Below are 27,828 nucleotides of genomic sequence, written 5' to 3'. Positions count from 1 at the left end.
GAAGAGAGTTGGTATTGGCAGCAAAAAGTAGTGGATGGAAATGGAGAGAAAGATCAACCTCAGCTCAAAAAAAGACTGCTGTGAGTTGTGCAGCAGGAAAATTCCATTTTGAATCATCTTAAAAAGGTTCCTTGTCAGTACAAATGTTTTAATGTCAAGTGACTTTGTTTTGTTCCTGGAGGCTAAGGATTGCTCTCTTGGTGTCTTGTTAGAGAATACATTAGTTAGCAAGAAAGACAGATTTGTCTTGTACTGTGTAATAAAATACAAATACATTCAGTGACTTACATATTTTTTATTGGTACATGTTTTTGATACCAAAGAATTACAATAATCTTGGAGATTTGGTTGATACACAGATTGCATATTAATCATTTTTGTTTCCTCTCCCTTTAGAAGTTAATTCTTTCTTTTTTTCTATTCATTCATTCATTCGTTCATTATTGGTACTGGGAATTGAGCCCAGGACCTTTACACTGAGCAGCATCCTCGTCCCTTTTTATTTTTTATTTTGAGACAGGGTCTTGCTTAGTTCCCCAGGCTGTGCTTGACCTGAGGTCATCCTCCTCAGCCTCCCAGAATGCTGGGATTGCAGATAGGCACAATCATGCCTAGCTTCAGTGAGTTTCTAAGGTTTTTTTTTTTTCCTTGTTTTATATATAGTATTAAAATAGTATGCTAAAATCAGGATTAAGAGTGAAAACTTTCTTTATTCCTCTTTACTAGAGGGTGCTAGATGTTGGATTCATTGCTGAAGTTTTTACAAGTAAATACACTACTATGCTCTATGCTTGGTGCTAGACTGCATGATGCCTGGTACTGTTTCTGTGTAATAAAGAATCTGTCTACTCTTTGATCTGGATTGTTGGCACTGAATTCCTAAAACTCATGGATTTCCCTGAGTGATAGAAAGTTATGGTAATAAAATGACTAATGATGGGTCCTTTGGTAACTTCAGAACCAGAGCTTCAGAGTGGGAGCCGCCCCAAGGACCTGATGTGAGTAGATGTAGGGCTTTGAACCAGTCTTGCTCCTGGGGAATGGAGGAGATTGGAAATCAAGTTGTGTTGTGGCTGGTGATGTGCCTATGTGATGGAGTCCCAATAGCAAAACCCTGAACACTGAAGCTTAATGGTGCTTCTTGGTAGATTGATACATAGGGGTCCGTGTGTGTGTGGGGGGGGGGGGGTATGCCTCAACTTTGCAGAGAAAAGATGTGGTGCAACCCCAGCTTTCCTGACAAGGCCTCACCAGGTGTCTTCATTTGGTCCTTGGGATTTGTATTCTTTGTAATAATCAATATGCCACTTTTCTCTGAGTTCTGTACATTTTATGTTGAGTTAATCAAACCTGAAGGGCTTGTGAGCACTTCCTGTTTGTAGCTAATCTGTCAGAAGTGCAGATAGCATGGGCACCCCTGGAATGTGGTGCGGCCAAAACACAGTCATTAGAGCACATCCCCTTACACTTGCAGAGTCTGCACTAACTCCTGATTAGTGAGAGGCTCAGAGTTGTAGACACCCAGCTGGGGCTGAAGCAGAGTACTGAAACTGCATGAATAAATTCAGTAATGGACCTGTTTTTAGTGTAAAGTTAAATATGTTATGGCTGCTTAATTTTGATGTTGTGAAAAGGAAAGTACTGAGGATATATTAATTTGGGATATACTGGGTTGATGTTAATGAATTCCTGATAAATTCTTAATTAAAATAAACTTTGAAAATGTTGGCTTTCTTGTCAGATATTCCTCAGTAGGGTCAGTGGGTTTGCAGAGCTCTGTCTTGGTTCTTTTGCTTGGTCCCTTTAATGCTCAGCATCCTGGACATGCACCATCCCTGACTTTGAGGTTGGGGTTTAGGAAGGCTACCAGCTTATTGCAGGTTAGACTACCTGGTTTTAGCTTAGTAATGGGTGTGTGGCTTCCATGAAAGGTTAAAAACAGGCAAATTCTGTTCCTTTTTTTTTTTTCTGTTTCATATTTTTTCTTTTTTTTTTTCTGTTCCATATTTAAAGAACTATATTTACCATGTATCTTACTTGAACATAGGACATGTGATGTGGGGAATCACCAAGGAATAGGTGGCATAGAATGTAGTCAGGGGTTAGTATTATATGGTGAAGGTTAGACTAACACATAATAACTCAGGCTAATGCAGAAATGCATCACCAGCCAACTGCTGCCACTGTCGTAACAACCCCACCTCACTGTCTTGACACAATGAAAGTTTGTTTCTCGCTCACATTTAAGGTGGGAGAAGGGTTACAGGGACTTTGCTTTGTAGAGCCATTTGGTGACCTGACTTTCTTCCCTTTTAAGGGCTCATTATATTTAGCGGATGGACACCAGCAGAAAGATAGATTATACTCTAAGCCTGGGTGTAACCCAGTCACTCAGTTGTAAAGAAGAATCATTTGCTTCTAACCCCCAGAGGCAAGGGTGTGGAAAGAGGAGACCCTAGATGTCGAAAAGTAGGTACGCTGTGTGTGGGGACTGGAGGGTATTTGTAATGAATCATTCCTTTATTCGTTCAGTTCACAAGTCCGGTAGGCAGCTTTCTGAGGTCTCTGTTTTAGTAGGTTTTGGCAGAGCTTTTTGGAATATAGAATTCTCAGTGTCTATAGGTGGATGGTACCCTAAAATAGCTTAGCCTTTGTGATTGTCCTGGAGTTATTCAAACCTCAGATTGTGGAGGGGAAAATTTCCTGACCATTAGTATTATCACTACTTAAGTATTTTATTACTGTCATCATCATCATCATCATCTTCATCATCGTCATCATTTGGGGGTTTTTTGAGACAGGATTTTGCTATGTTGTTCAGGCTAGACTTGAACTCATTATATAGTGTGGGCTGGCCTTGAACTCGTAGTGATCCTCTTGCCTCAGCCTCCTGAATGTTGAGATTACAGGGGAGTGCCATCACGCCTGGCTTTTGACTCTTTAAAGGAAGGACTCCAGCATCTCTTTGGGGATATCTGGTAACTGTGGACATCTGGATAGCCCATAAGAGACATCCAGGAGTTTTAACTACCATTCTTCAAAAATGCTGTTACAGAGCTCTAATGTAAGTGTATTGGTAGCCCATGTGCCTAGAGTAGTCAACTTTCCTCCAGGAGTTGACGCTTCATAGTTAAGGGTGCTTAACAAGATAGTTTATTAATTTGGGCCATAGTAAAAATACATATTAGCTTATATTTGTGTAGAGTGACTTACAAAAGGTAAATTATTTATAAGAGTGGATATAATATATGCCTATGTCTTTACCATAAATACTGGAATATAAATTTTGGGGATCTTGCTGTCTCATCTAGGATGATCCTGACTCCTCGGTTTGAGTGATCTTCCTACCTCAGGTTCCCAATTAGCTGGAACTACAAGAATGCTATCACACTTGATTTTGGAATGTAATTTTAAACTACATGTGACTTTGAGCCAGGTACAGTTGCAACTGCCTGAACCCCAGCACTTGGAAGGCTGAAGCAGGAGAATCACCACAAGTTTGAGGCCCGCCTAGGCTACATAGTGAGTTCAAGACCAATTTAGACTATCTAGTGAGATGCTATCTCAAACCAAGAGTAAATGCATGCATGCATACATACATACATATATACATACTTGATTTCTAGAGCAGTTTTAATTTACAGGAAAATTGAGATGATCTTACAGAATTCTCAAATACCCACCCTCTGTACAGTTTCTCCTGTCATTAACATCTTTTAGTGGCCTAGTATATTTGTTAATGTTAATGAATCAGTAGTGATAAGTCACTGCTAATTAAAGTCTGCACCCTGCTTAGTGTTCCTTAGTTTTTTCCCAATGCCTTTCCCCTTCTGGAATGTATCTCAGCATGTTCCGTTCCATTCCATGGTTGCGTTTCCCTAGGCTCTTCTTGCCTCTGACAGGTTCTCAGACTTTGTTGTCCTTGTGATTTCCATGAGTACTGTTGCACATATTACTGAGGGCTCTTTTGGAATTCAATTTTTTACTTATTATACAGGAGTTTGGGGATTATGTGTGAGACTGTGTCTAACCTTCAAGACATCTTTGAACGTCTCCCGTGGTGTGTGTGCCATTTCGCATTCCCGCCAGCAAGGAAGGAGAGTTCCTGTCGTTTTCACACCCTTGTTAGCATTTGGTAGAGTTAGTTTTTTGGTACAGTGGGTGAGGTACCATGTGTAAAGTTGGTCATTTAGTCTTGCTATCATTCTTTACTAAGCCTTACTACAGAAACACCAGCTTTTGGGTGCTATTTCTCTTGTGATTAGCCTTCAGAGGATTGTGTGCTTTCTCTCAGAAGAATGACTGTAACACATGTTTAAATGGCATTTTATTTATTACATTAAAATTACCTTTTCTTTTTGCTTTCTTGTTACTAATAACATAGAAGCTACATTTCGCTGGTGTTAAACTACAGTCTTGGTATTAGTGTCCCATGTTTAATTGCTTTTGTTAATTTTTTATTTTCATTTTCCATTCTTCAAAGTCATTTTTGCCATTTTTGTTTGTTTGTTCTTTGTTCATCAAGCTTTTTTGTTTCTGTTACATTATGTAGTTTTGTACCAATGGCTAGAAGCAGATCGTCATGGCAAGAGCCAAGATGCTGCCAATTCGACTTCAGGTAAAAATAAGCTGAAAACAAAAGACGAGGTGTTAGAAATTATTATTTTAATTCACCAAAGCCCATTATAAATGCTTTCTCACTTGATTTTGCTTGGACAAACATAGGTAATAGTTTGTATCCTGTTCTCTACTTGTATCTTAATTTTTATGAATACCTTATTTGCTTCAGGCCTTGAAAAGAATTTGCTCACTAGCTTTTTAAGCTCTCTTGGCATATATTTTCTGCTTTGTTAGGAGAAAGGCTTAATTGCAGCTTAAATTTAGTAATTAACTTGGGAATACTATTTGTAATTAACTTTGTATGTAATTATGGCAAGGACATTAATAATTGAGTTTTAGGTGTTTTTTGGTAGGGGGGTGCTATGAATCAAACCCACAGCCTCAGAAGGGTATATCAATTTATAATTTTTTAGAATAATACTTAAAAGGCAAATTTTAACTTAAGGATGTGTATATACAGTTTCTATTTCCTGGGGACCTAAATTTTCAAAACTAGTCATTTTTCCTGATTAGTCCAAGCAGTAAATTCTAAGTTTTTAAAACATACATTCAAAATTCAAAGTGTAGGTTGTTTGCAAAAGGCATCTCCAAGATTCACTTCTTTGACTGAGAAAAGCTGCATCCACTCATTTTAAATCCTTGGCAGTGATGTTAGAAATTCTGCAGAGTTGATACTTTCTCTTATTTCCTCTGAAATAATATTTGCCAAGACAGCTGTCTGTATAACAATCAAATTTCCTGTTGCTCCCTTTTTTAACAGTGTAAGAGGTGGTGGTGGTGGTGGTGGTGGTGGTTTTATTTTTCTTTTGCTAAATTTTGCGTTAGTATCCTGTAGGTTTTATGTCCTTGTGAAATTGTCTCTCTGGAGGTGATTTCCTTCTCTCCCTTTGATTCATTATGCCTCAGGAAGGTAGCAAAACAATCATACTGATAATGGCCTTTTCTGGCTGCTTTGATTTATCACCTTTCCCATTAATAACTAGTATGTAAATGAAGATAATGTTATTATTTTTAACCAGACACAGGCAGGACTTCATAAACAGGTAAGTGGTACAGCGAGTCCTATAATGGAATGTGTGCTGTTTCTTTCACTTCTACAGTGTTGTCTGCTTTACTTTTCATGAGTGGGTGTAAAAACAGGCATTGAAGGGCAGAGAAGAAGAGAACATGTCTCTTGGTTATCTCAAGATAATGCTTATTGCCAAATCATCAGAGTCAGAAGCATACACTTTTAGTACCAAATTTTATTTTGTTTTTTTCTTCAACTTAAACTGAGATGAAATGTAACTTATTACTAAGAAGCTTTAAAAATTCTTAGTATTAGGGGCTGGGAATTTAGCTCAGTGGCATAAGCACCTGCCTTGCAAGCAGGCAGTCGTGAGTTCGAAACCTGGTACCGATAAAAAGGAAAAAGACAAAAAAAAAAAAAAATTCTTAGTCATGAAAATCTAGTAAAATCTAGTAAAATGAAAATCTAGTAAAAGCTTAAGGATTTCGGGGCTGGGATTTAGCTCAGCGGCATAAGCACCTGCCTTGTAAGCAGGTAGTCGTGAGTTCGATCCCTGGTACCAATAAAAATGAAAAAGACCAAAAAAAAAAAAAGAAAAAAAAAAGCTTAAGGATTTCACTTACCTATGGTAACAATTTTGAACCCTGATTGTTCTTCAGCCACATTGACTCACAGGCAATTTCACATTTTTCCATTGACCTTCCCCACATCCTTCTGTGGCACTGGGGATTGAACCCAGGAACTTTAAACTGAGCTGCCTTTTCAGCCTTTTTTTTGTGTTTTATTTTTAGACAGAGTCTCTCATTAAGTTGTTCAGTCTGGGCTCGTACTTTTGATCCTCCTGCCTCAGCCTCATAGAGTGCTGACATTATAGACAGGTACCCACCACGCCTAGCCTCTCCACTGACTTTCTGATATTATGTCACTTAGGAGTATGGTGCAAAAGTTGATTAAACATTCTTTAAAGATGCTTTTCACAGTTTCTCTTCTGGAAATGGAAGTTTTCCACTCTTAGAAGTAGAAAAATAAAGAAAATTGATACTTGCCTAAATAAGTTAGTGGCATCCCAGGGAAAATGATCTTAGGCAAGGACAGTTAGAATCTACAGTTAGTTGTCTCAGCAGATATATTTAAATTACGGGCTCTTACTCAGAAAAGCTCCCGTGTGTTTCATATGATAATCTCCAACAAGATTTCAGAGTGTGACTTCTCCCTCCTGTTAAGTTTTGCACTCAAAGGTGTTTCAGTATGTCTTTTCATGTTTTTACCCATAGTGGAAACCGAATCTAACAAGATATCAAAAAATGACTCATAAATCAGGTTGCTTTATAGTATTTTTGGTTTTGCGGGTACTGGTAAATGACATTTATGTTTTGCTACCATAACTAGTATTCATAAGCAGAAACACAGGTGACAGAATAAAATTACTCCAAGGTGTTCTTATTCCTTGATCCCAGCTTTTTGACATTGAGAATTTAAGATCCATCTACATTAAAATATTTTATGAATTAAGATGTGGAAATAACAGATTTTATGGGAATTGATTTGGTCAGAGGTCTCTGATAAAGAACTGATTTGACAGTCCTTGAATTTTCTCATATGAAATAGTTTACTTTTTTATCTTTCTAGAATTTTGACAGATGAACTTACCTTAGACTTAACTCATTTTTTTAAATGTTAAATGTGGTTAGTGTGTTCTGTCCACTAAACTAGGTAGCTCAATAACAATGCTTCTGATTTTGTAATTTGGTTCCTAAAGAACCTAGATATGAAAATCACAATTATCAGAAAATTTTGTGAAAAATCAAAATTGCCTCCTCTGTGCTCTGCAGCACTGTGTCTGTGTATAAAACTTTAGAATCATAAAAAAGTAGATTAACTTACATCTGGATATTTCTTTAGTGAGTTAACTTACATATAAAAGCATCACCCTGTATTGAAATGAGTATAATAATTATATCATGGCAATACTTATTTTAGTGTGTGTTTTAATATCAGTAATATAGCTAGTGTTTTAAATTCAGATTCTGAAATTTTAAGTGCCAGTCTCTTACTTAGATTTTTTTCAGTTGTCCACTGGAGATTTTACAACTCACAGTGTTAAAAGTAAAACTTGAATCAGACATCAGCATTATCAGTAAATACCTATATACAAAAGAAACTAGAAAACAATGACAGAGTTTTGAAAAAGTTGTAGATACTAATTATTAATTATTTGTTGTAGGTGAAAATTTTGACCAGAGCCCTTTGAGAAGAACGTTCAGATCCAAAGTTCTGGCCCATTACCCTCAGAACATAGAGTGGAACCCTTTTGATCGAGATGCAGTGAACATGGTTTGTATTTTCTTTTCCTCTACAGTCTGTCTTTAGTTTTTGTTTTATTTTGTAAAGATGACAACAGTGGCTATATTTTGAATGTCCACATTATTTTATTTAATCCTTGGATAATTATGTAAGAAACATAATATTGCCCACATTTTGTAGATATGTAAACTGAAGCTCAGAGTCACTTCCAAGTGTTCCCCTCAGCCAATAAATGTTTACAAGAGACTCTCAAAACTCATTTATTTCTTACTATTAAACTGTATTGTGGGTTTGTATTAACTAATATATAGATGCTTTGATAAGCAGTGATATCTGATGGAAGAAGCATGGTTAGTTTTCGTATTTTAAGAAGTATTGTATGATGTAGCTGCAATGCATCATTTCCACAGACAGCGTGAGACTAGAATGAAACCTAAATGTATTGTTTAGACATTAGCAGGTATTTGTAAGGAATCTGAGCCAATGTAATGAGTTACTAGTAGTGATTAAAAATCTCCTTTAGTCTTAGAAATAAAATCGTACATAGTTTCCCTCTCACTTTAGGACAAGTTCTGCCTGGAATCTAGATAATATTTTAAGTCGCTATCTACTCTGTGATTACATAATTCAGGAATGACCAAACCAAGTGTCAGGCTTCATGTGCTTAGGAATGCTTAGTAGTGGGCTGAAGCCCTCTGATACAGTTCTTTTTGAGAATTTTAAAGGCAGAACCAAAGAACATGAAAGATCCTATTATTATGATACTCAGAAGAAAAGAAAAGAAATTAATATTTAGTAAATGCTTGCTAGAGACTTCAAGTATGTTAGCTTCATATACATGTTGATATGTCCCCGTGTGAATTCTTGTTCATATTTTACAGATTTCAGTAATTTGTGCACTTGCCTGTAATTACAGCACTTTAAGAGGCTGAAGAAAGAACATTGCCTAATTCTACTTGGCAATTTAGGGATACCCTGTCCCTAAATGGGAGAGGGAATATGTGTGAAGTTCTAGCTCACTGAAGGCCCTGAATTCAGCCCCGGTACAGCAAAACAAAGCAAAGCAAATTAAATACCCACAAAGTAATAATAATACTGATCTTTCCAAAGTCATGCAGTAAGAATCTGAGGCTAAAGCCAGATCATTTTTACCCATTTGTCATGCTAAGAGATGCTGTGGGTCACACTGGACCCCTACTGGTCTTTGTATCATAGCAAAACGTTTGTACCCTGAGTCTGCACCAGTGAGGGAGGAGTGCTAGCGGGATGTTTTTTTATTTTGGTAAGGTTGAATGCCTGAAGCACTTAACATGTTGACTTGGATTCTTTACAGAGCACAACGTAGTTATTTTCCCAGACCATTACTCAGTACCAGGATAACCAGAGATGTTTTTTGTTGGACACTTGGCTTCATCTTTAGTGAAGATAGTATATTTTGATGCTGGGTAGAACATAACTGGTGGTTATCTTTCTGCAATTTGAGGGAGTCTAAACAAGCTTCTGACTAAAATAGTCAGCAGACAACAGTGACAAAAAAATAATCCAGGGCTGGAGATTTAGCTCAGCGGCATAAGTACCTGCCTTGCAAGCAGGTGGTCTTGAGTTCAATCCCGGTGCTGATAGAAATGAAAAAGACAAAAAAAAAAAATCCATCAGCTGCTATGTCAGCAACTTAATAGAAAGGTATTAAGGAGTGTCTAACTGAAGCAATGGAAAAATGCGTAAGAACATGAATAGAATGTAATACCCTCCTTAAATTAGTAAAACATTTCAGAGTATGAATTCTTCTGTGAGGCAATCAAAGTGATGTTCAAAACCGCGTTCTGAGAACATGAGCTCACCGCTCAGAACAAAATCCGCACTTAGTGTGCTCTTTCCTTTAATCATTTGAATGCGTTAATAGTGTGATACCCATGGTAACTTTCGCCTCTATCTGCCAAACATTCATTGTTAAAGCAGTTATCAGCTTCCTTTATCTCTTCATGATAATTTTAATGCTTGCTTCTGAGATTATTTTATATAAACCACAAAAATTTCCCTCTGAAGAATAAATGCAAAAGCTGTGATTCAATGGTAAAGTGCCACATAGCAATTTGATTTCTGCTGCAGATTTAAAAGGATTTACCATTAATACTTGAAACTCTAAAAAACATTCCTTTGAACTAGTTTGCTTTGGGGCCATAGATTTATTGCCCTTAATTTCCTCTTTGATTTATTAATAAGTTCATTTGTACAAAGCTATAATTTTTTCTTACCTAAAGATACAAAGCTTTGTCTTACCTTTAATAAAATCAGAGTCTCTGTCGTCTGTAGTGTTAGTTGTTTTACTAAGAAGCCACAGTGGAGCTTTGAATAGAGGCCATTAGTTTCATACATAAGTTAAGTACCAGGAGCCACAGACTTTATTAAATAAAAAATCCCATGTGTATGAGTATCATGAAAATATATAAAATATGTATGTGACAAGTAAAATTATTTTTGAACTATTTTTATGTGTTGTTGCTGACTCTGATTTTCTGACTCTGGCCTTGAACTCGTGGCCAGAGCCTCAGCCTTCCAAGTGCTGGGATTATAGATGAGCACCACCATGCCGAGCTTGTTCTTTTATTTGCAGTATATAAGGGGGGTTTTTTGTTGTTGTTTTTTGTTTGTTTGTTTGTTTGTTTTTGGTACCATAGATGCTATGCAACTCTGCCACTGAGTTACAGCCCCAGCCTTCTTCATTTTATTTTGAAACATAATCTTATTAAATTACTCAAGCTGGGCTCAAACTGAATCCTGCCACGGCTTCTGAATAGCTGAGACTATAGGCATGTGCCATTCATTACACTTGGCATGTATCTTTCATATTAAATGAAATAAAGCACTGCAAAACAGAACAGAAATTCTGCCACTTTTCCCTCTAACTCCACTTTGTGTCTCTGAGGTAACTGCATGTTTGTGTCTGTGACTATGTACAGTAATGTTCTAGTAGGTGAGTCTTCCCCTTAAGAATGTGTGACACATTGCCAGGGATTTAGCTCAGCGGCATAAGTGCCTGCCAGGCAAGCATGAGGTCACGAGTTCAATCACCAGTGCAAAAAAAAAAACAAACGTGTGACACCTAGGAATTCTCGGGAAGAAAGAAGGCACATTCAATACACTACCTTCTTATTCCTGGTACCTGAGACACGTTCCCACCACTGCAATTTAAAGGAGAGGAGCTTTGTTTTGGTTCTCATTTTTAGTTCCTAGCTGGCCAACTCTGAGGCAGAAAGGCACACAATGGATGTGTCTGGCAGAGGAAAGCTGCTTACATCATGCAGCCAGGAAGCCTGGAGTGAGGGGAGGAGCTAGGGAGGAGGGAACCTTGTCAGGACATGCCCCCAGGGGCCCAGCCTAGCAAGTTCAGCTGTGAGCTCCCATGATCCATTACCTCATACCTCCCATAATGAGTGTGAGGCTTCTGGGAGACATCTGGATATAAACCATAACAGTACCTTTTTAAACAAGTTAGATGGATTATGAGTACTCTGTCTTAAATGTTCAAAGTTAATTGTGATAGATTGTACTTCTGGAAATTAAAGATCTATTATAAAGCTCTTTGTAAAGTTGTAGGTTTATAATGTACTGTTTACTTTGATGACAAGGAAGGGTAGAGAGGCATGATGGCCAAGAGTAAAGGGTAAAAAATTGGCAGAACAAACCTTGCCAGATGGCCATTTGGCAAGATTAAAAGGAAAAAGGTCCAGCGGTGCACACCTGTAATCCCAGCACTCAGGAGGCTGAGGCAAGAGGACTGCCATGAGTTTGAGACATAGTGAGTTCTAGGCTAGCCTGAACTCCATAGTGAGATCCCATCTCAAAAAAAAGCGAAGGCGAGGGGGAAGCATATGCTTTTTATGTACTTGGCAAGTACTAGAATTTGAAACTGGTAACTCAACATATATCTCTAGGTATGACTTCATAGTGAAAGGTTTCTTTTAGACCCAGTTTATTTTGTGTCTTAAAATAACATCGTAGGTATGGGGTTTTCAGTCAGCCTTTGCTAGGGCAGGCCAGCCACTTCCTTAACATTACCCAGCATGCTTCACTGGCATCTCAGACTCATCATGGCCCAAACCAGAATCATTCCCCATGTTAATCATGGGCAGTAAATAACACAGCTGTCTGCCTGTTTACATAAGCCAGACATTTTGAGGTCATCCTTGGGAATTGTCATTTTCTTACCCTCTCTGCTAGGCAGTCCGCTGTCTGTCTGTTTCTGTTTTTCATACACACCCCACACCCCTGACTGCAGGGCCTCGCACCTTATCTCCTGAAGGGACTTGATGAGCTACTAAGAGGGTAGCACAAGATAGAGTTCCCTTAATATGTTGTACCTTTTTGTAGAACCTATCTGATTGCAATTAAATAATTATATAACTAAGACTGACCTTGTTATGACTTGTATCTGGATATCCCCTCAATGCTTCATGCAGTTATAGGCTTTTCAGAAGTGACGGGGTATGGGAGGCATGATGCTGGAATTAAAGGTAGGTGATTACTGAATCAGTCCGCTGATGGTTTTGGCACACCTAAGCCCAGTAGCCTAGAAAAAGTATAAAAGGGGCAGAAAGAAGCTGATAAGTTGCTTTTTGCTGCCTTCTGCATGCTATGACCTATTTCTCCTTTGTGGTGCCCCTCTACCAAGCCACCCTGCCTGGAACCAGCCAATTATGGACTGAAACCTCTACAGATCATGAGCTAAACAAACCTTTCCTCCTTTAACTTTGACTGTTGTATATTTTGTCTCTGCAACAAGAAAAGTAACTAAGATACACTTCTGTATGTCTGCTATAGTATAGTCATTGTTGAGGACAGGAGCAGTTTCTTTATTCCTTTCTAGGTCCCTAGCCTTACACATTGTAGGTGCTCACATTACTGAATAAACTAAGAAATACTTACTTGCTTATAATACTTTTCTTCCCTGTTCTTGTCTGTCTGGGCACTGTCTCTGCAAAACTGTCTCTGTTAGGCAGAAGTACTTAAGTTCTCTCTATTCTTCATGTAGCTTCTTGAGCACCCTCCATAGAAATACTGATCACATTATTTTGTAACTTTGTTGGTTTTTGTGTAGGTGTTTGTCTTTCCTGCTAGACTAAGCTTCCTGAAAGAAGGGATTATTTTCATGTTTCTATTATGAATTGTATAACCTGATGTAATACATGGTATAAAGTAAATGTTCGTTAAAGAGAAGAGTGGGAGGGAAAGAAGAGAAGAAAGGGAAGAAGGAAGGGTGAGTAACCGTGCCAATTCTTTTCTGAATAATTTTTCTTTTATTTGAACAATGATGGGCTATGGAGCCCTAGAACTATAGAACATGGTAAAAGGGGATGCTAAATTCTAGCCAAAGAGGAAAAGGAAAAAAAAAGTGGAAATAATTAAAGTCAAGCCAAACTGCCTGAAAGTGATCACAGAGATAATTAAAGACATTTGTTCACTCAGACTAAGATCTGTGGACAGTCTTATTAACCTCCTTTGGAGAATATAATTTAGTCATAAGTGGCAATCTAGATCCCCTGACATGTCTCATTTTTAGTTGTTTTATTGTGGGAGGATGAGTGTATTATTAGTAAATGGTATTGTCAAGTGGAAAAAGACTAAATACTGTGCTAGACAAAATCTTTGTATCTCAGATTTTCAGAGAAATAAAATATATCTTCTAAAAGTTTATGAATTTTGTTTATTTATTTTCTTCAGTACTAGTGTTTGAACCCAGAGCCTTTGCCCTGACACAGGGCCTCAGTGCATTGCCCAGGCAGGGCTCAAAGTTGTGATCCTCTTGCCTCTGCCTCACATAGTGCTGGGATTCCAAACATGTGCCCATCCGCAGCTCTGATTCTGTGTTTTAAAAATAAGCAATTCATGGTTTCCAGATTAAAAATGTAATTTGGACTTTCTGATTTATAAGGAGAGCCGTCAGAGGAGATTTTTCCACATGTCATCTGTAGCATAGGAAATCTCCCTTCGCTCTGAGCACAGAGCACAGAGTTGGCAAGTTCTTTCTGTAAATGTTTTTGTTTGTTGATGTGCTCAAGAAAGCTGCAAATTTGAGAAGGGTGGTTTGGTCACTGTTCAAAGTAGGTGAGCCATGAGTTCTATAGTTTAGGATGTGAGGAAAACCTAAAAATAAACTCCAGCTTTTATGTTGACTTGGGAGTCTCTGTGTTTCTGTATTACTACTTGACAGAGAGAAAACTTCAGGCAGGTGCAAGAGGTGAACTAAATTAAGACTTGTACCCAAAGCTGTTGTATTTTTTGTTTTCTTGTTCTTTCATTTATAAATTCAACAAATATTGATGTGCCATGCACCAATACTGAGCAAGTTTGAAATAACCAAGAACAAAAGTAATTCAAATCATCCCTTCTACAGTCTTCGTTGACTGAAGTAAATGTGTCATATGGGTTTATTTTTACTGCTGAGAGGAGCTTGTTCTCTTTTTATTATGATGAGAGCAGGCTTCCTTTGAAGGCAGAAAAACTCCTGCCTGTATTTTCTTCCCCTGTACTTATATCCCCAGTGCTAAAAATAGTGTTTCCCCTAGCAAATCCAAGTATTTGTTTTATTTATGTCTACAGCTTATTCTATTTAGATGTACTTAATAACTCAATTACTGTCAGTGTATGTAAAGAAATTATGTAAAGCTAACTCCTCTCATAGTCTCATACTCCATACGTGAGTAACAGAGGCGTGCTCATTGTCCTGTATGGTACTCAGAGTCTGTGCTCAGTGTGTGAGTACAAAGGCAGCTCACCAGTTAATCGTGCTGCTGCTGGGCCCGTCACCTGCTCCCTGCCCAGGAGCCAGTTCCTTAACAGCTGGCCCTGAGGCGACAGTGCTACCACCTCAGAGGACGGTCTCTGCAGCTCAGATACGGGAAAATGGGGGCAGAGGACTTAGAGGCTCCCAGGTGAGGGAGCTCTTCCTCACCCCAGCATGTCTTGTTTGCTTCCTTGTTTCTTTTTGTTTGTTTGTTTGTTTCGTTTTGGTTTTTTGCCCTTTTTTGGCCAGGATATCAGAACCAGCCTCAAACTCCTGGGCTGGTTCACAGGACAAATGCGTCACTACTCATGGCATTACACATGCTTAGTGTTACCTGATGTGAAACCAGAATGAAGAGGGCCAGTGCACGCTCTGGTCTTATCCAAGGGCTGTCAGATCTTGGAGTTGTGTAAATCTGAAGAAAGATGATCAGTAGTTAACTCTTTAGTACTTGAGCACAGCTTTTCGTTAGAATTTTGAGTGCAGGCCCAAGGGACAGGAAGCAAAAGTAACTTGGCATGAACATCTCCCCTGGGCATAGTACGCTGCCTACAGCACAGTTTTCTTTCTGTCCTTAGGAATCACTTTTTACTTTGGCCCCAAATTATACATTGTTTTGTTTTGTGGTGCTGAGGGCCAAGAGTAGTACCGGGCCTCTTCTGTCCCTCCAGTATGACTGCTTCTGGTTCACCAAATTCCCAGCCTCAGTGGCCAACAGGACAGGAAGAAGCTGGGTGCCTCCTGTTGCCTTGCCTCAGAGCCACAGTGACATTTTCCCTGCCATTTCATTTTACTTGAGTAAAATGGTTACTCAGAGTAGCCTTCCCACTGAGCCATATCACTTTGTGATCCACCTGCCTCAGCCTCCTAGAGTGTTGGGATTACAGGTGTGTGCCACCATGCCCTGCTTTCTCTGGCTCTTGGCAGAAAACGTTTGCAGCTGCCTGGTCTAAGTGCTCTCAGCAGTCCACCAGCTCTGGGCAAGGGTTAGACTCTCCCATGTATGGGGCCCTGGTGGTGAGGTCTGGAGCACAGGAAACTACAAGGGTCCTTGAGCCCTTCTGAGGCTGCAGGCTGTCAAGGGAACAAGCCACACAGCATCCTGGGGAGGGAAGTGCATGCTAGTCTCTTCCTGAGTACACTCAGCCATGTGGAGAGGTGAGGGCTGGGGTTGCTGGGACTCAGAGTCAATTCTTGGGGAGGCCAAGGGTGAAAGCCAGGAGACTCATGAAGGTGGGATGTTCAGGGGAGAGAGGTGCCCCGAGTGCTCAGCTTTCTCCTCTGACCTCTGCCAGACCTTGAGACAGTGCTGCTGCCCTTCCTGCTGGTGGACAGGTGCCAACCACCTGGCATGTCTATGCTCTATCCCTCTTAAAGACCCTCTGAGGCTGCTGATGTCTTCTTCCCATTTGGGTAAACCTCAGAGGTCCCCAGGCCCTGGCCCCTTGTGATTTCTGGTTATCTGTCCCCTCCCCACCTCACCTTTTGTTCCTCACTTATACGGACCATGTTCAGTTTCAGTTCCTCAGCCCCCATGGTCTGCTGCCCTCTCCTTCCTCCCCTACGAGGAATTAAATGCTGCAGAGCCTTCATGCGGAGCTACACACCCAGATTTTTTTAATTTTTAAGACCAGTCTCACCAAATTGCCCAGCTGAGCTTGTACTTGTGATCCTCCTGCCTCATCCTCCCAAGGCCCTCTGGGCATTGGCACTGGTTGTTCTCTCCACCTTAGTCTGATCTTGCTGTGCTCAACCCTCAGCGTGGGCTTCAGCCTCCCTGGCAGCTCCTTGTCATCTGTGCTGTCCTGCTGTGCTTTGTAATCATCTATTGTCTCAGACTGGGAGCTCTAGGGCCGCCACAGGGACTATGCTTTTGTCAGCTATTTTAAATTGTAATTTTTGAAGTGTTTTTAAAAATTCAAATTTCTTATGCATTTTAAGCATCTTGGGTAATTTTGCTCCCAAAATTGGCTCAGTCCTGGATAGTTTCGAAGATTTACTCAGATCTCTGCTATAGAGAATATAAAATGTCGTGTTCCTACTTTTTGCTTCATAAAATAAAAAAGGTTTTAATTTTCAAAATTTATTTTTCTCAATATATGTATATGTGTATATATAATAAAATATAGTTAAAATGGTTAAACAACTAGTTTCTCAGCGTTCATTGAAGATAAAGGTTTGCACTAGTACTGTTTAGACAATCAAATGCAAATGTTTTGCCCTCTGGGTGACTGATTTGGGGATGGCAATGTACAGTGTATGTACCATTGCTGTCCCCTGATTGTTGTATTTCAAAATTTTACTTTTTTACTCATTGAAATAAAATACATTTGGAAAAAAATTATTTTTCTAAGATAAAATATCATTCTTCAAAACAGTGAAAATCATGCTGTTGTTTTTAACTTTTTTCTTTGTATCATTTTATCTAATGAGCCTCCGCTTGTTTTCTTATTCTTCTGAGACATTATTGTTACTAAAGAAATGGTACTGAAAATGAAGTCTTTGCAGCGCATCTTTGCCTGTTCTGCCTCACAGTATTGGAGCAGCAGCTATAGTAGAAAAAGGAAATGAGGTACAGGTGTTGTTCAAGGTCACAGTGTTGGGCAGAGGCTTCCCGGAACCAAATAGAAGATCTTCTCATTCTTAATAAACGCTACATGTGATGCCCACACGTGTACTTTTCCCTTAGGTCCGTGTGTGATGTACAAGTAAGACACACAGGCCAGATGGTTTGGCCAGAGTCCTGGGGGAGTGGTTGAGTTAAATCTGGCTGGAATTTGTCTGAGTCTTATCATGTTGAAAGAGGAACTTTTGTTCTGGTTTGAAGTTCTGATGCTCCCTCTCTCCCTCCACAGCTATGCATGCCTAAAGGGCTGTCATTCAGGACACAGAACGACAATAGAGACCCTCATTTCCACTCGTTCATAATTACTCGGGAGGATGGCTCTCGCACCTATGGCTTCGTCCTCACTTTCTTTGAAGAGGTTACCAGCAAGCAGATCTGCACAGCCATGCAGACACTGTACCAGATGCACCACGCAGAGCGTTGTGGCAGCGTGTGTGCATCCTCCTCCTGCAGCATGGACTCGCTCTCCAGCAGCGCTGATGAGGCTGACGCCACCTCTCTCCTGAAGCTTCAACGCTACAATTCCTATGACATCAACAGAGACACCTTGTATGTTTCAAAAAGTATCTGCCTCATCACTCCGCTCCCATTCATGCAGGCCTGCAAGAAGTTCCTCATGCAGCTTCACAAAGCAGTCACCTCGCAACAGCCGCCCCCCTTACCACTGGAAAGCTATATCCACAATATTCTTTATGAGGTACCCCTTCCACCTCCAGGACGTTCACTGAAGTTTTATGGTGTTTATGAACCTGTTGTCTGCCAGAGGCCTGGGCCCAATGAACTCCCCCTCTCTGACTACCCACTCCGAGAGGCCTTCGAGCTCTTGGGACTGGAGAACCTAGTGCAGGTGTTCACTTGTGTTCTGTTGGAAATGCAGATCCTTCTCTACTCACAAGGTAGGTGTTCCTTGCACTTCATTGCCTAAAAACAAGTACCTGTGCCCTCAACTACTATATTTCCTTGAATCATATTATTAGAATCAAATAATGAATGACCAGGTGTCTGCTGTTTCCCATCAGGGAAGCAGCTGTGAGAGGGACTATAGGCTGCAGTGGTTGTAGAGAGAAACTGGGAATATAAAAGTGCTAATATGACATATCTGGATGTATTTATTTTTTAAAAACAATGGACTTTTCTCTGATAATTCATAATCATCATTAAAGAAGCATTTTTTTCATAGTGCAAGGAACATGTAGATTGATTCTTTACAGGTTAGTAAAGGTGCACATGAAAATTCTGTTGTATTGAGAGGAAGAAGCAGCAGCCCTGATTCAGTGTCTAAAGTAGCTCCCAGCTCATAGGAGGGAGCAGAAGGCATGTGGGCAAGAGACAGGCACCACTTCCCCAGGCCCAGCCACGAGCTCAGGTTGAATGTGTGCAGGCTTGGCCTTTTTAAGACACAGAAGAAAGATGATGTCTATATATAATCATTTAGTCAAAGCTGTCCAAACACACACAAACTACCAAATTGGGCTGAGACTGGCTCAGTGATACAGCACTTGCCTAGCATACACAAAGCCCTGGGTTCAATTAATTGGTGGGAGTTCTTTTATACTGCATTTGCAGTAACTGGTGTCCAGCCTAGACTAGGTACCAGTTCGCATCTGCATGAACTCACTAGAGAGCGAAGGGTGAGTGCCTTTGTGGGCAGTGAGGGAATTGCAGGATGGGTGTGCGTGGTGCCTTCAGGAAATGTGGCAGAGATGTTTGGGTTAGGATTTTGCTAATTTAATTTGTATTTAGGCTGGCAGAATGAATTACAGTGCCATCTTCCAACTGCTGCTATCAAGTGCTTATTTTACCACTTCACTTGTTTTTATTTTTCTATTTTAAATCATAAGCAAGGCTGAGCCAAGTAAGCTATATTTGTACTCCCCATCTTGTGTGTATGTTGACACTGTTTGTGTGTTGACAGCCTGTCAGGAGGTTGTGTTTTCTTTCAGTTTATACTGCAGAGTTTTCTTCGGTGGTGTGTTCTGGTGCCAGTTTGTCAGGAATTCTACTCTCATGGCCAGTGTAATTTCTCTCCTTCCGGCTGTCTTCCTGAGTGCTCGCATCACCTATAAACCAACCATGTCCAATTGAAATTTTTAAATAACTTTCTCTTTCCTTTTCCCTGAAGAGGGTAAGATTGGAGAGTTGTATCATGTCAGTGCTCTCGCATGGGTTCAGATTTTGGAGCATTTCATTGTGTGTTAAGAATGTTCCACTTATATTGGTTTTAGAAGTCCTAACAATCTTGGGTTCAAATCTCTGCTTTGTCCCTGACTATTGTAACCGTGGGCAGGCTGCTTAATCTTCCTGTCGACTTCCTCCAGCTGATTGACAGCGGAAGTTAAGAACCACTACAGAGCGCTCAGAGTGTAATTGACACTGCCAAGTGATGGTTGACGTGATTATAATTCTTATCAATACTATTAGTCCCATAGACTCCTCTGTAAATTATACTGATGTGAAGTTGTGAAGATCCAACATGTAACTTTAAATTATAGCTTCATTAAACAGTCAGGGTATTGGGCTGAGGGTTGTTGGGCAGTGGCTCAAGATAGCGCTTACCTGACAGGCGAAGTCCTGGGTTCAATCCCCAGTGTCACCCAAAAAACCCAAAACAAAACTCAGACAGAAACTTAATAAATGTTCTTTCCTATTCTGTACCATGCTTTTTTTTTAATAAGAAAAAACAAAACTTCCCATCATCACACTTTTTTCAGATCTATCTTACAACCTTGCTTGCTAGGCAGGTGCTTATGCTGCTGAGCTAAAACCCCAGCCCCTATGATCACACTTTTTAAGCAGCATTTTATGTCTCATTGTTTGTCTGGCCTAAACTTTTGCCCTTTACCCTTAACCTCTACTCTTCTGATCTGAGTACTTTGTCCTGTTGGATTAAGGAGGAGTCCGTTATGAAGTTTGAGTTGACTGTATATACCAATTTAGTATCAAATGAAGAATATTTATGGCTATGTTCTGTACCCTAAATAGTTTTTGGTAACTTAATCTATATACTGATGACAACACCTGAGATTACGGGATTAGATTTACTATGGTGCCTCAGTTCACAAACTTCATTCTTTTTACTATTCTGGTTGAAAACCAAATTGAGTGAGAACCAAATCAAATTCAGTGCATAGGTTCAGTGTTAACCTTATGGGGAAATTTGATTTGGTTCTCATCCAGTTCTGTTTGCTACCAGAATGGTAGAGAGAATGAAGGTCATGAATTGAGGTACTGCTTGGGTTATTTATTTTTTGAAACAAGGTCTCACTACGTTGTTTATACTAGCCTTCAACTCAGAATCCTTCAACTTACGATCCTGCTTCAGCTTTCTGATTAATCGGAGTTACAGGCATGTGTCATGAACTCAGCTTCTAGAACTAGACTTTTCTTTCTGTGTCATCTGGAAAGAAAGGTGTTACAAAGTTTATAGCCATTCACAAAACTCACTTCGTCGGCACACTGCAAAAACACATACATTTTGGAATTGTCCCCTCCATTTAATCCCATCAGCATAAGCCAGTGCTGTTGTCAGTGTGTAACTGAGGAGGAAATGCTGGATCAGGAAAGCTGAGTGAGTGCCTGGAATGGCCAATAAACAAGTAAGTGGTAGCAGTAAGAACTGGGTTCAGTCTCCCCAGAGCATCTCACCACCTTGCTGACTGTGCCCTCTCCCTTCCCCAGCCATCTCTGTTGTGCCATAGTCTGTCAGCCTTTTTAAAGTGTTGTCCAGCAAGTACTTGCTGAGTGTAAAGTGAAGCCCAGGTTTGTCTTTCTCGTTAAGAAGGAGGTTTTTCTTAAACAGATTAAATCCACGAGTTACTGTGTTGACTCATACTCTGGTGTCCCTTGTCTTTCTTAGCTCTGGAAGGGGTTTTCAGGGCATCTACTTCATTTCCGCACCAGTAGAGGTGCACCATAACATTAAAAAATGTTGCAATTGCCATGAAAACCCAGAGTGAGTTAAAGTGGATGGTTTTTTAGTGATGGGGGTCTGTCTAGATTGATTTGCAATTCTGGTCGGTAGCCCATAGAACAGACCCAGTCTATTATGGGGGGATTGTATACATGACAGACACTTCATGGTGGCAGTCAGTTAGACACGTGAAGTAGAAAGTGCACCCAAGAGGTGAAGGCTCCTTGTGGAACACCAGATCACACAAAGGCCCTTTCTTGGTGCAGCCTGGAAATCTGTAGGGCAGAATAGGGAGTAAGATTTTCTTTTCAAGAGAATAGCAGAAAAATAAAAGACAGGGAGTTTTCAATGCCAGCTTCTAACCTTTAGTGCCAGTAACAACAGCCTGGGGGACATGCTGGCCATCTCTGGCTCTTCACAGAGGAAATCCACAGTTGCCTGCTTTTGGGCTGCACAGAGAGCCCTGCACCTTCACCTTCGAGGTGCTCCTGGCCCTCCCACTGCTGCCCCTCCAGGGAACTGTGGGTTGTCCCTATCAGGAAGTAGAAGCATCGCATGCTTTTCCGAAACCGTTGGGAACCTTTCACAAATTGGTAGACCCATTCAAGCAGACAGCATAACTTACTGGGTTTGAGTTTTGGGTTTTGTTTTTTTGTTTTTGTACCAGGGATCAAACTCACAACCTTGCACTTGCCAGGCAGGCACTTATGCCACTGAGCTAAATCCCCAGCCCTTGGGTATGAGTTTATAAATCATAAAAGTAAACCTGACATTCTGATGGCTATAGAATGGCTTCCCATGGACTCTAAAAGCAGTAGGATTTGCCAGCTTTGACCAGTATTTTTAACTTCATGATAAATGCAATTGTAATATTGTTAAAAGTTATTCATGATGCTTTTTAAATGGCCAGACAGACTCAGTTGAGGCAGAAATGTACTCCTGCACTACCCTTTAATAGTCTAATTTTCCACTGTCTGTCTCCTTGACCAGGTGGCCAAGTTATTGGCTGCAGCCCAGTTGTGGTAAAAACCTAGATAAAAGAGTATTTACCATTTAGCTCTTGTGTTACTGCTAGGAAAATAACATGCGGGTCAGTCAGCCTACTGAATGGATTTTGTTTTACCTTCTAAAGCTTGATTTGGTTTTGCCATTCACCTTGGAACTCCCATTCATAAACCAAATAGCTACTTTTGGTAGCTGATTGGTGTTCATGGGGCCCATGCCAGGAACAGTAGAACCTGGCAGCTTCTCACACAGCTCTAGTCAGCTCTGGTCAGCCTGGGCAAAGTCTTCCTGCTTTTTTCTCTTCACAGTCCTGTGGTACTGTGATCCACTGTACACTGTTCTGTTTTGTTGGGGACCTCTGGACACTGCCCTCTTCGATTAGAGAGAGAGTTTTCTTGATGTCACTGGGGTTGCCATGGGTGTTTTGGGCTTCAAGGGTTATGTCCTTTAATCAAATCAGTTTCAGTTAACATCAGATTAAAAAACTGGTTTTATCGCTTAAGTTAAATTGTTGCCCTCCAGGCTTTTGCCGGGGTCCAGGTAGGATTTGTGTGTATAGCACTGCAGCCTCTGTGCCGCACAGGTCAGGCCTAGGACTTTGACTTATTCTTGGTTAATGACTCCAGTGACATTGCATCATGCTTTCTGTTTCACAGCGCTAGGTGAGAAAAGTGTTCTCTGGTCAGACATAAGATCCTTCCCCATAAGACACTCCAGTAAAACTGTTTTATGCATTCTAGTCTCATTCAAACTCCATGTTAATCCTGGCAACTATAGCATTAACATTAGTGATGTCTGAGCCTGTGGAAAGACATCAGCAGATCTTGGTACTGCAGTGGGATTCCCAGACCCCTGTTTTAGCCCCTGACCATATCATACACACCATGCAATAGTCTTTGGGCCCTAGCAAGCAGTTGTGCCAAGAGAGCTTGGCCCTTTTGTAGATCTTTATCTTTATTAGTCTGTTGCCCCAATGGATTTCCTGTCCATTCATCTATCTATCCATCCTTCCTTCCTTCTTTCTTTTCTTTCCCTCCCCTCGCCTTCCCTTTGTTCTCTTTATTTTTGTGAAGTCCTGGAGATTAAACCCAGAGCTTTTACACTGAACTTATCACTGATCCTTTATATTTTTTATTTTGAGATAAGATCTTGTTAAGTTATCCAGGTGGGATTCAAAACTTGTGATCTTCTTGCCTCAGCCTCCCAGAGTGCTGGGATTACAGGTGTGTCCCCACCACATGCCTGCTTTATTTGAGCCCTTTAACATTAGCACACTGTTGAGGGTCTTCTGTTTACTCAGCCTTGGATAGTGCTAAGACCTTTATTTCAGCGTGGTACGGTGGTGTACACTCATAATCCCAGAACTCTGGGAAGCTGAGGCACGAGAATCATAAGTTTGAGTCCAGCCCGAACAACTTTGGACCTAATAAGAACTTGTCTCCAAAACTTAAAAAAAAAAAAAAAACAGGGATGTAACTCAGTGTACCTTGAGTTCAAATCCCAGCACCACACACACATACACATAACCTTGTTTCAATCCCATCAACAACGGTCATTTTATCTGTCCTGTTTAGTTATAACCATTTAAAACTTTCTGCCCTGCTAGAACAAGTCTCTTGGCTTATCTGTCTATATTTCATAATTTCTTATTAACTCATCTAATGTTTTTATTAACATTGGTAAGATGAAAGAAAGTGGACATAGCAAAATCAGTAAAAGCTTCTCAGACTGTCCAGTCTAGCAGTCGAATTCTGGGAAGTGCTCATACAGAAGAGGGTCCTTGGCCACAGCCTCTGACCTGGATGCAGGAATATGCAACAGTAGATATCCTGACTATTACAAAGCCAGAGCCACAGAGCTGCCACATCCGGGGCATTCACTTGGCATTTCCCAACGAAGACAGCTGGTCCACCTCTTACCACGGTTCTTGTCCAGTCCACGAGCTGGCTGGTCCCTCAGGATGACCTGTATGGGTCTGGATCAGAGGTGGCCCTCTGACACAATTTCATAGTGAGCCTGTGGCTCCTACACCAACCCAAGCATGTTCTGCTCCACAGCATTTACAAAGGCATTGTCACTAAATTAGTCACTGCCAGCCAGATAGCCTGTATCCTAACATGCTAGGAGGCTGAGGCAGGAGGATTGCTTAGTTTGAAGCCAGGCTGGGCTGCATAGTGAGACCTTCTCTCAAAACATCAAAAGTAAATAAATAAGTCAGTGTCATAAAGGTCCTTCAGGAACCCAGAGATACTGATCTAATTGAGGGGAGCCCTCATACTATGCCAATATCAATTTCTTAGTTTTTTGCACTGCCCCATGGGCTGCTTTTTATTATCAAAGGTCTTAGAGGTTCTCTTTGTTGTTGCCACATAGTTTTTCCATGTAGGGGTGGTTTTGAGGCTCATGGTAAAGTTTGGACCAGCCAAAATTTGCTTAATCCAGCCTCAAAGGCTGGCCTGGCATTCCAGCAGTCATTTTTTAGCTTTTGCATGTAACAGTAACCGAGGGATTTTTTTTTTTTTTGCTTTTTTTCTTACTAGCTTATTTTTTTTAGTGTCCAGTAAACACCCTAGTGTTGATCTATCTCTAAAGTCCCAGTGGTTTTGCCTTTGGTGATTGATCGTAGTACATCTGTGGTTCCAAACCTAGATCTTCTGTGGGTGACCATGTGGCTGGTCTGAAATCAAAGGTTTCCCATTCATTCTTCTCTTCCCAAACATACGTTCTCAGGGGTCTGGGACCTCTGGTGACTCGAATGTGTTCTGGTACCTTTCAGCTGACCCCTGCTCTGCAATTCAGTTCCTCTCCGATACCGCTTAGATTTCAGGCTCTTGAGGTTTTCCTCACTTCCAGTTCCAGCCAGAAACAGAAACACAGCGCTAAGTTGCCTACATTTCTTTATTGCCGACTCTGAATTGAGGGGCTTCCTTGACACCCTTCTAGCCTGTAGGTTGGATAACTCGATACAATGATTCACAGAATTCAGGATAGCACTTTACCTCCTGTTAACCAATGCATTTTGACTACAACTCAGAAACTACCAAATAGAAACTATGAATGGGAGATGTGAGGCCAAAGTTAGGAGGGCTGAGCTTTAGTGACCTTTTGGGTGTGCAGCCCTCTTTCTCTTACTTCAGGTGGATTCATTAAACCTTTCTATCCTCCTGCCCCGTTCTGCAGTGCAGTATTTCCCAGGGAAGGCAGGCAGTCTACCTCTTTAGGATAGACAGTCCTTAGATAAACTTTCATCCCATTTTTAGCTTCATTTCATGAATCTTAATATCTAGTATTTTTATTCTAAGGGATCTGTATTTGTGTGATACGCATGTATGTTGCAGAAGACTGAACCCAAGTATGCCAAGCTACACCTCTGCCTGAATGTATATACATATTCGTGTGTGTGTGTGTGTGTGTTTAGAATCAAAGTCTGTCTAAATTGTCCAAGTTGACCTTGAACTTGAACTTGGATCCTTCTGGCCTCAGCCACCCAAGTACCTGGGGTTATAGGCACGGATCAACATGCCTTGCTAGATGTATTTTTTTATTGTCATTTTTTTTCCAAGTGACAGTTTCTTTAAATATTAAATGCTAAAGTTTTTGGTTGGCAGTCTGAGGATAATTTCCTTCTATCTTCTGATTTTCCGTATGGCTGTTGAGAAGTTAGCTGGCACGGTCACTTTAATTCAGCAGTCTAGAAATCTCTCTTTTCATTGTATTTACAGGTAAGGTTTGTTTCATTTCATTTTTAACGGAAACAGGTCAGCATGGGGACACATGGGCAAAAAGGGATGCTCAGGCTGAGGGGCTGGAGTGCAATTGTGTGCTCACTGTCCTTGCTCTATGCCAGAAGCCAGAGGCAGGAGAGTAGTGTCTCGAGTGAATTTCTCTGCAGCAGTGAGAGAGGCCCAGCCAGTCTGTAGCAGTTTGAGGCCGCACAGCAATCCCAGTATGAAGAACTAGCTCCAACCTCATCACAGTCTGGGAGGTTTATATTTGTAATCCTAGGGAAGAGTTACTGGAACTCTAGTAAGTGAACTCCAGTCTACCACTTCCAGTGCAATCTACGGGGAAAATAAAGAGACAGAGATATAAGTCCAGTGGGAATAGTGGATAATTGGAACAAAGGCCATGACCCAGGACCAAACCCAGGTTTTATTCATTCCTGAGGAAGGTAACTATGGCATGAGTGACTCTGAAAGTGGCGGGAAGTATCAGTGCTGTGAGCTGGGTGAGGGAAGAGGCACAATAGCTCCTCTGCAATATGCAGAGACAGGTAGCAAAAAGAGTACCATTTGCCTGTAAGTTTGGAAGAATTTGCATTGCAGAGTTTGAGAAAGTGTCTTGTGTTTTGGGGTGGTGCCTCAGCTTTGATGTGTGGCCCCCCAGCCCTGAGACCTCACAGACTCTTCTCTTTCTCAAGCCTAAGTCTCAGCCAACAGCTTGGCATCTTATTCTAGCTCACATTTTGTAGAGAGCTGTAGGTGGGGCATCACTGACTTGTTGCATTGCTTCAAAGGCTACACATCAGCACTCACCTAGACCCATGTGCATTAATTAAAGCCAGTTGAGGGGCAAAGTATTAACCTAGTCACCTCTGTGCAGATCAGCACACAGAATTAGGCCACCTTTGGCCAACATAGAGACAAAAGGTCTTATTTCAGGGAAAACCATCCTGGTAGCCCTCTACACCTGGTCCAAGTGATAACCAGTCAGTATATCCAGGCTTAGAGACATGGCATCCTTCAGTTGCCCAGGAAGTCCATCAGAGGCACGCTGACACGCCAGCTCCTTGGCAGTGCGTGGACATGGCCATGCATTAGTGGCCTTAGACGTGGCCTCATATGTGCATCACTCCAAGAGCCCCACCAGAGTCTGTGCTACCTGGCCATGCCACTACCATCCTGTGCCCCCAGCCACCCCAGCCAGAGCCTGCTGCTGCTGTCAGTGAGCAGACCTGCACAGTGATGCTGGCAGACTGTGTAGTGGGCCAAGCAGCAGGCTGAGAGGCAGCAGAGGCCTTTGCCTCCATGGGATCTGCATCAGAGCCTTTGCTGAGCAAAGGTTTGATTATTTTTTATTGTATAATGTAACCAAGCTTAATACCTTAGACTAAATGGTAATGTATTATTTTCTTAACAAATTAGCTATTCACCATGTATCTCAGGGGGTAGGAATTCTTAAGATTATTTCTGCTCATTAAATGGTTGGTGCCTACAGACCAGCCATTGAGAAGGCTTGGGGAACCAATATGGACCATGTAGCAAGACTAACTCTTTAAGAAGGTAGAGATATGTGGAGACAGTCATTAATTACTCCCCAGGAGGAAATGCTAAACTAGAATAGAGACACCCATCAATACAGAATTATAATAGACTTGTAATACTCTATGGGATGAATAATTTCTTCCTGATGAAAATAAAGACAGGAGACTACCAAAGCCTGTGGTAGGTCTCTCTGGAGTGATGGAACATCTGCCTGAGAGAAGTGAAGGGCTTGGCCAGAGGCATTGTGAGCAGGGGGCCTGGGAGGACACAGGGCACTCTGGGAGTGAGCTAGGAGCACAGCATCTA

General features: G+C 41.0%; 1 protein-coding gene across 5 annotated transcripts in view; it reads left to right on the top strand.

Moving 5' to 3' along the window:
* Positions 1-27,828, top strand: part of Dennd5b (DENN domain containing 5B) — a 172,460-nt gene that overhangs the window by 74,687 nt on the left and 69,945 nt on the right. For 3 of the 5 annotated variants that reach the window (XR_010049189.1, XM_063254510.1, XM_063254508.1), the window contains exons 2-4: positions 4,553-4,618; positions 7,854-7,963; positions 17,573-18,239. Coding sequence is in view for 4 of the 5 variants with exons in the window: in XM_063254508.1 (XP_063110578.1) it covers positions 4,553-4,618; positions 7,854-7,963; positions 17,573-18,239 (843 nt within the window). In the remaining variant the exon portion in view is untranslated. The remainder of the gene's footprint in view (positions 1-4,552; positions 4,619-7,853; positions 7,964-17,572; positions 18,240-27,828) is intronic. The other 2 variants (XM_063254511.1, XM_063254509.1) reach the window with 1 other exon arrangement.

The sequence above is a fragment of the Cavia porcellus genome, unplaced genomic scaffold, assembly GCF_034190915.1.
Source record: "Cavia porcellus strain 051 isolate PalLab524CR breed Dunkin Hartley unplaced genomic scaffold, mCavPor4.1 scaffold_8, whole genome shotgun sequence".
Taxonomy (NCBI): Eukaryota; Metazoa; Chordata; class Mammalia; order Rodentia; family Caviidae; genus Cavia; species Cavia porcellus.
The sequence above is the reverse complement of the archived record's forward strand: the minus strand, read 5'-3'. Positions and strand labels throughout refer to the sequence as shown.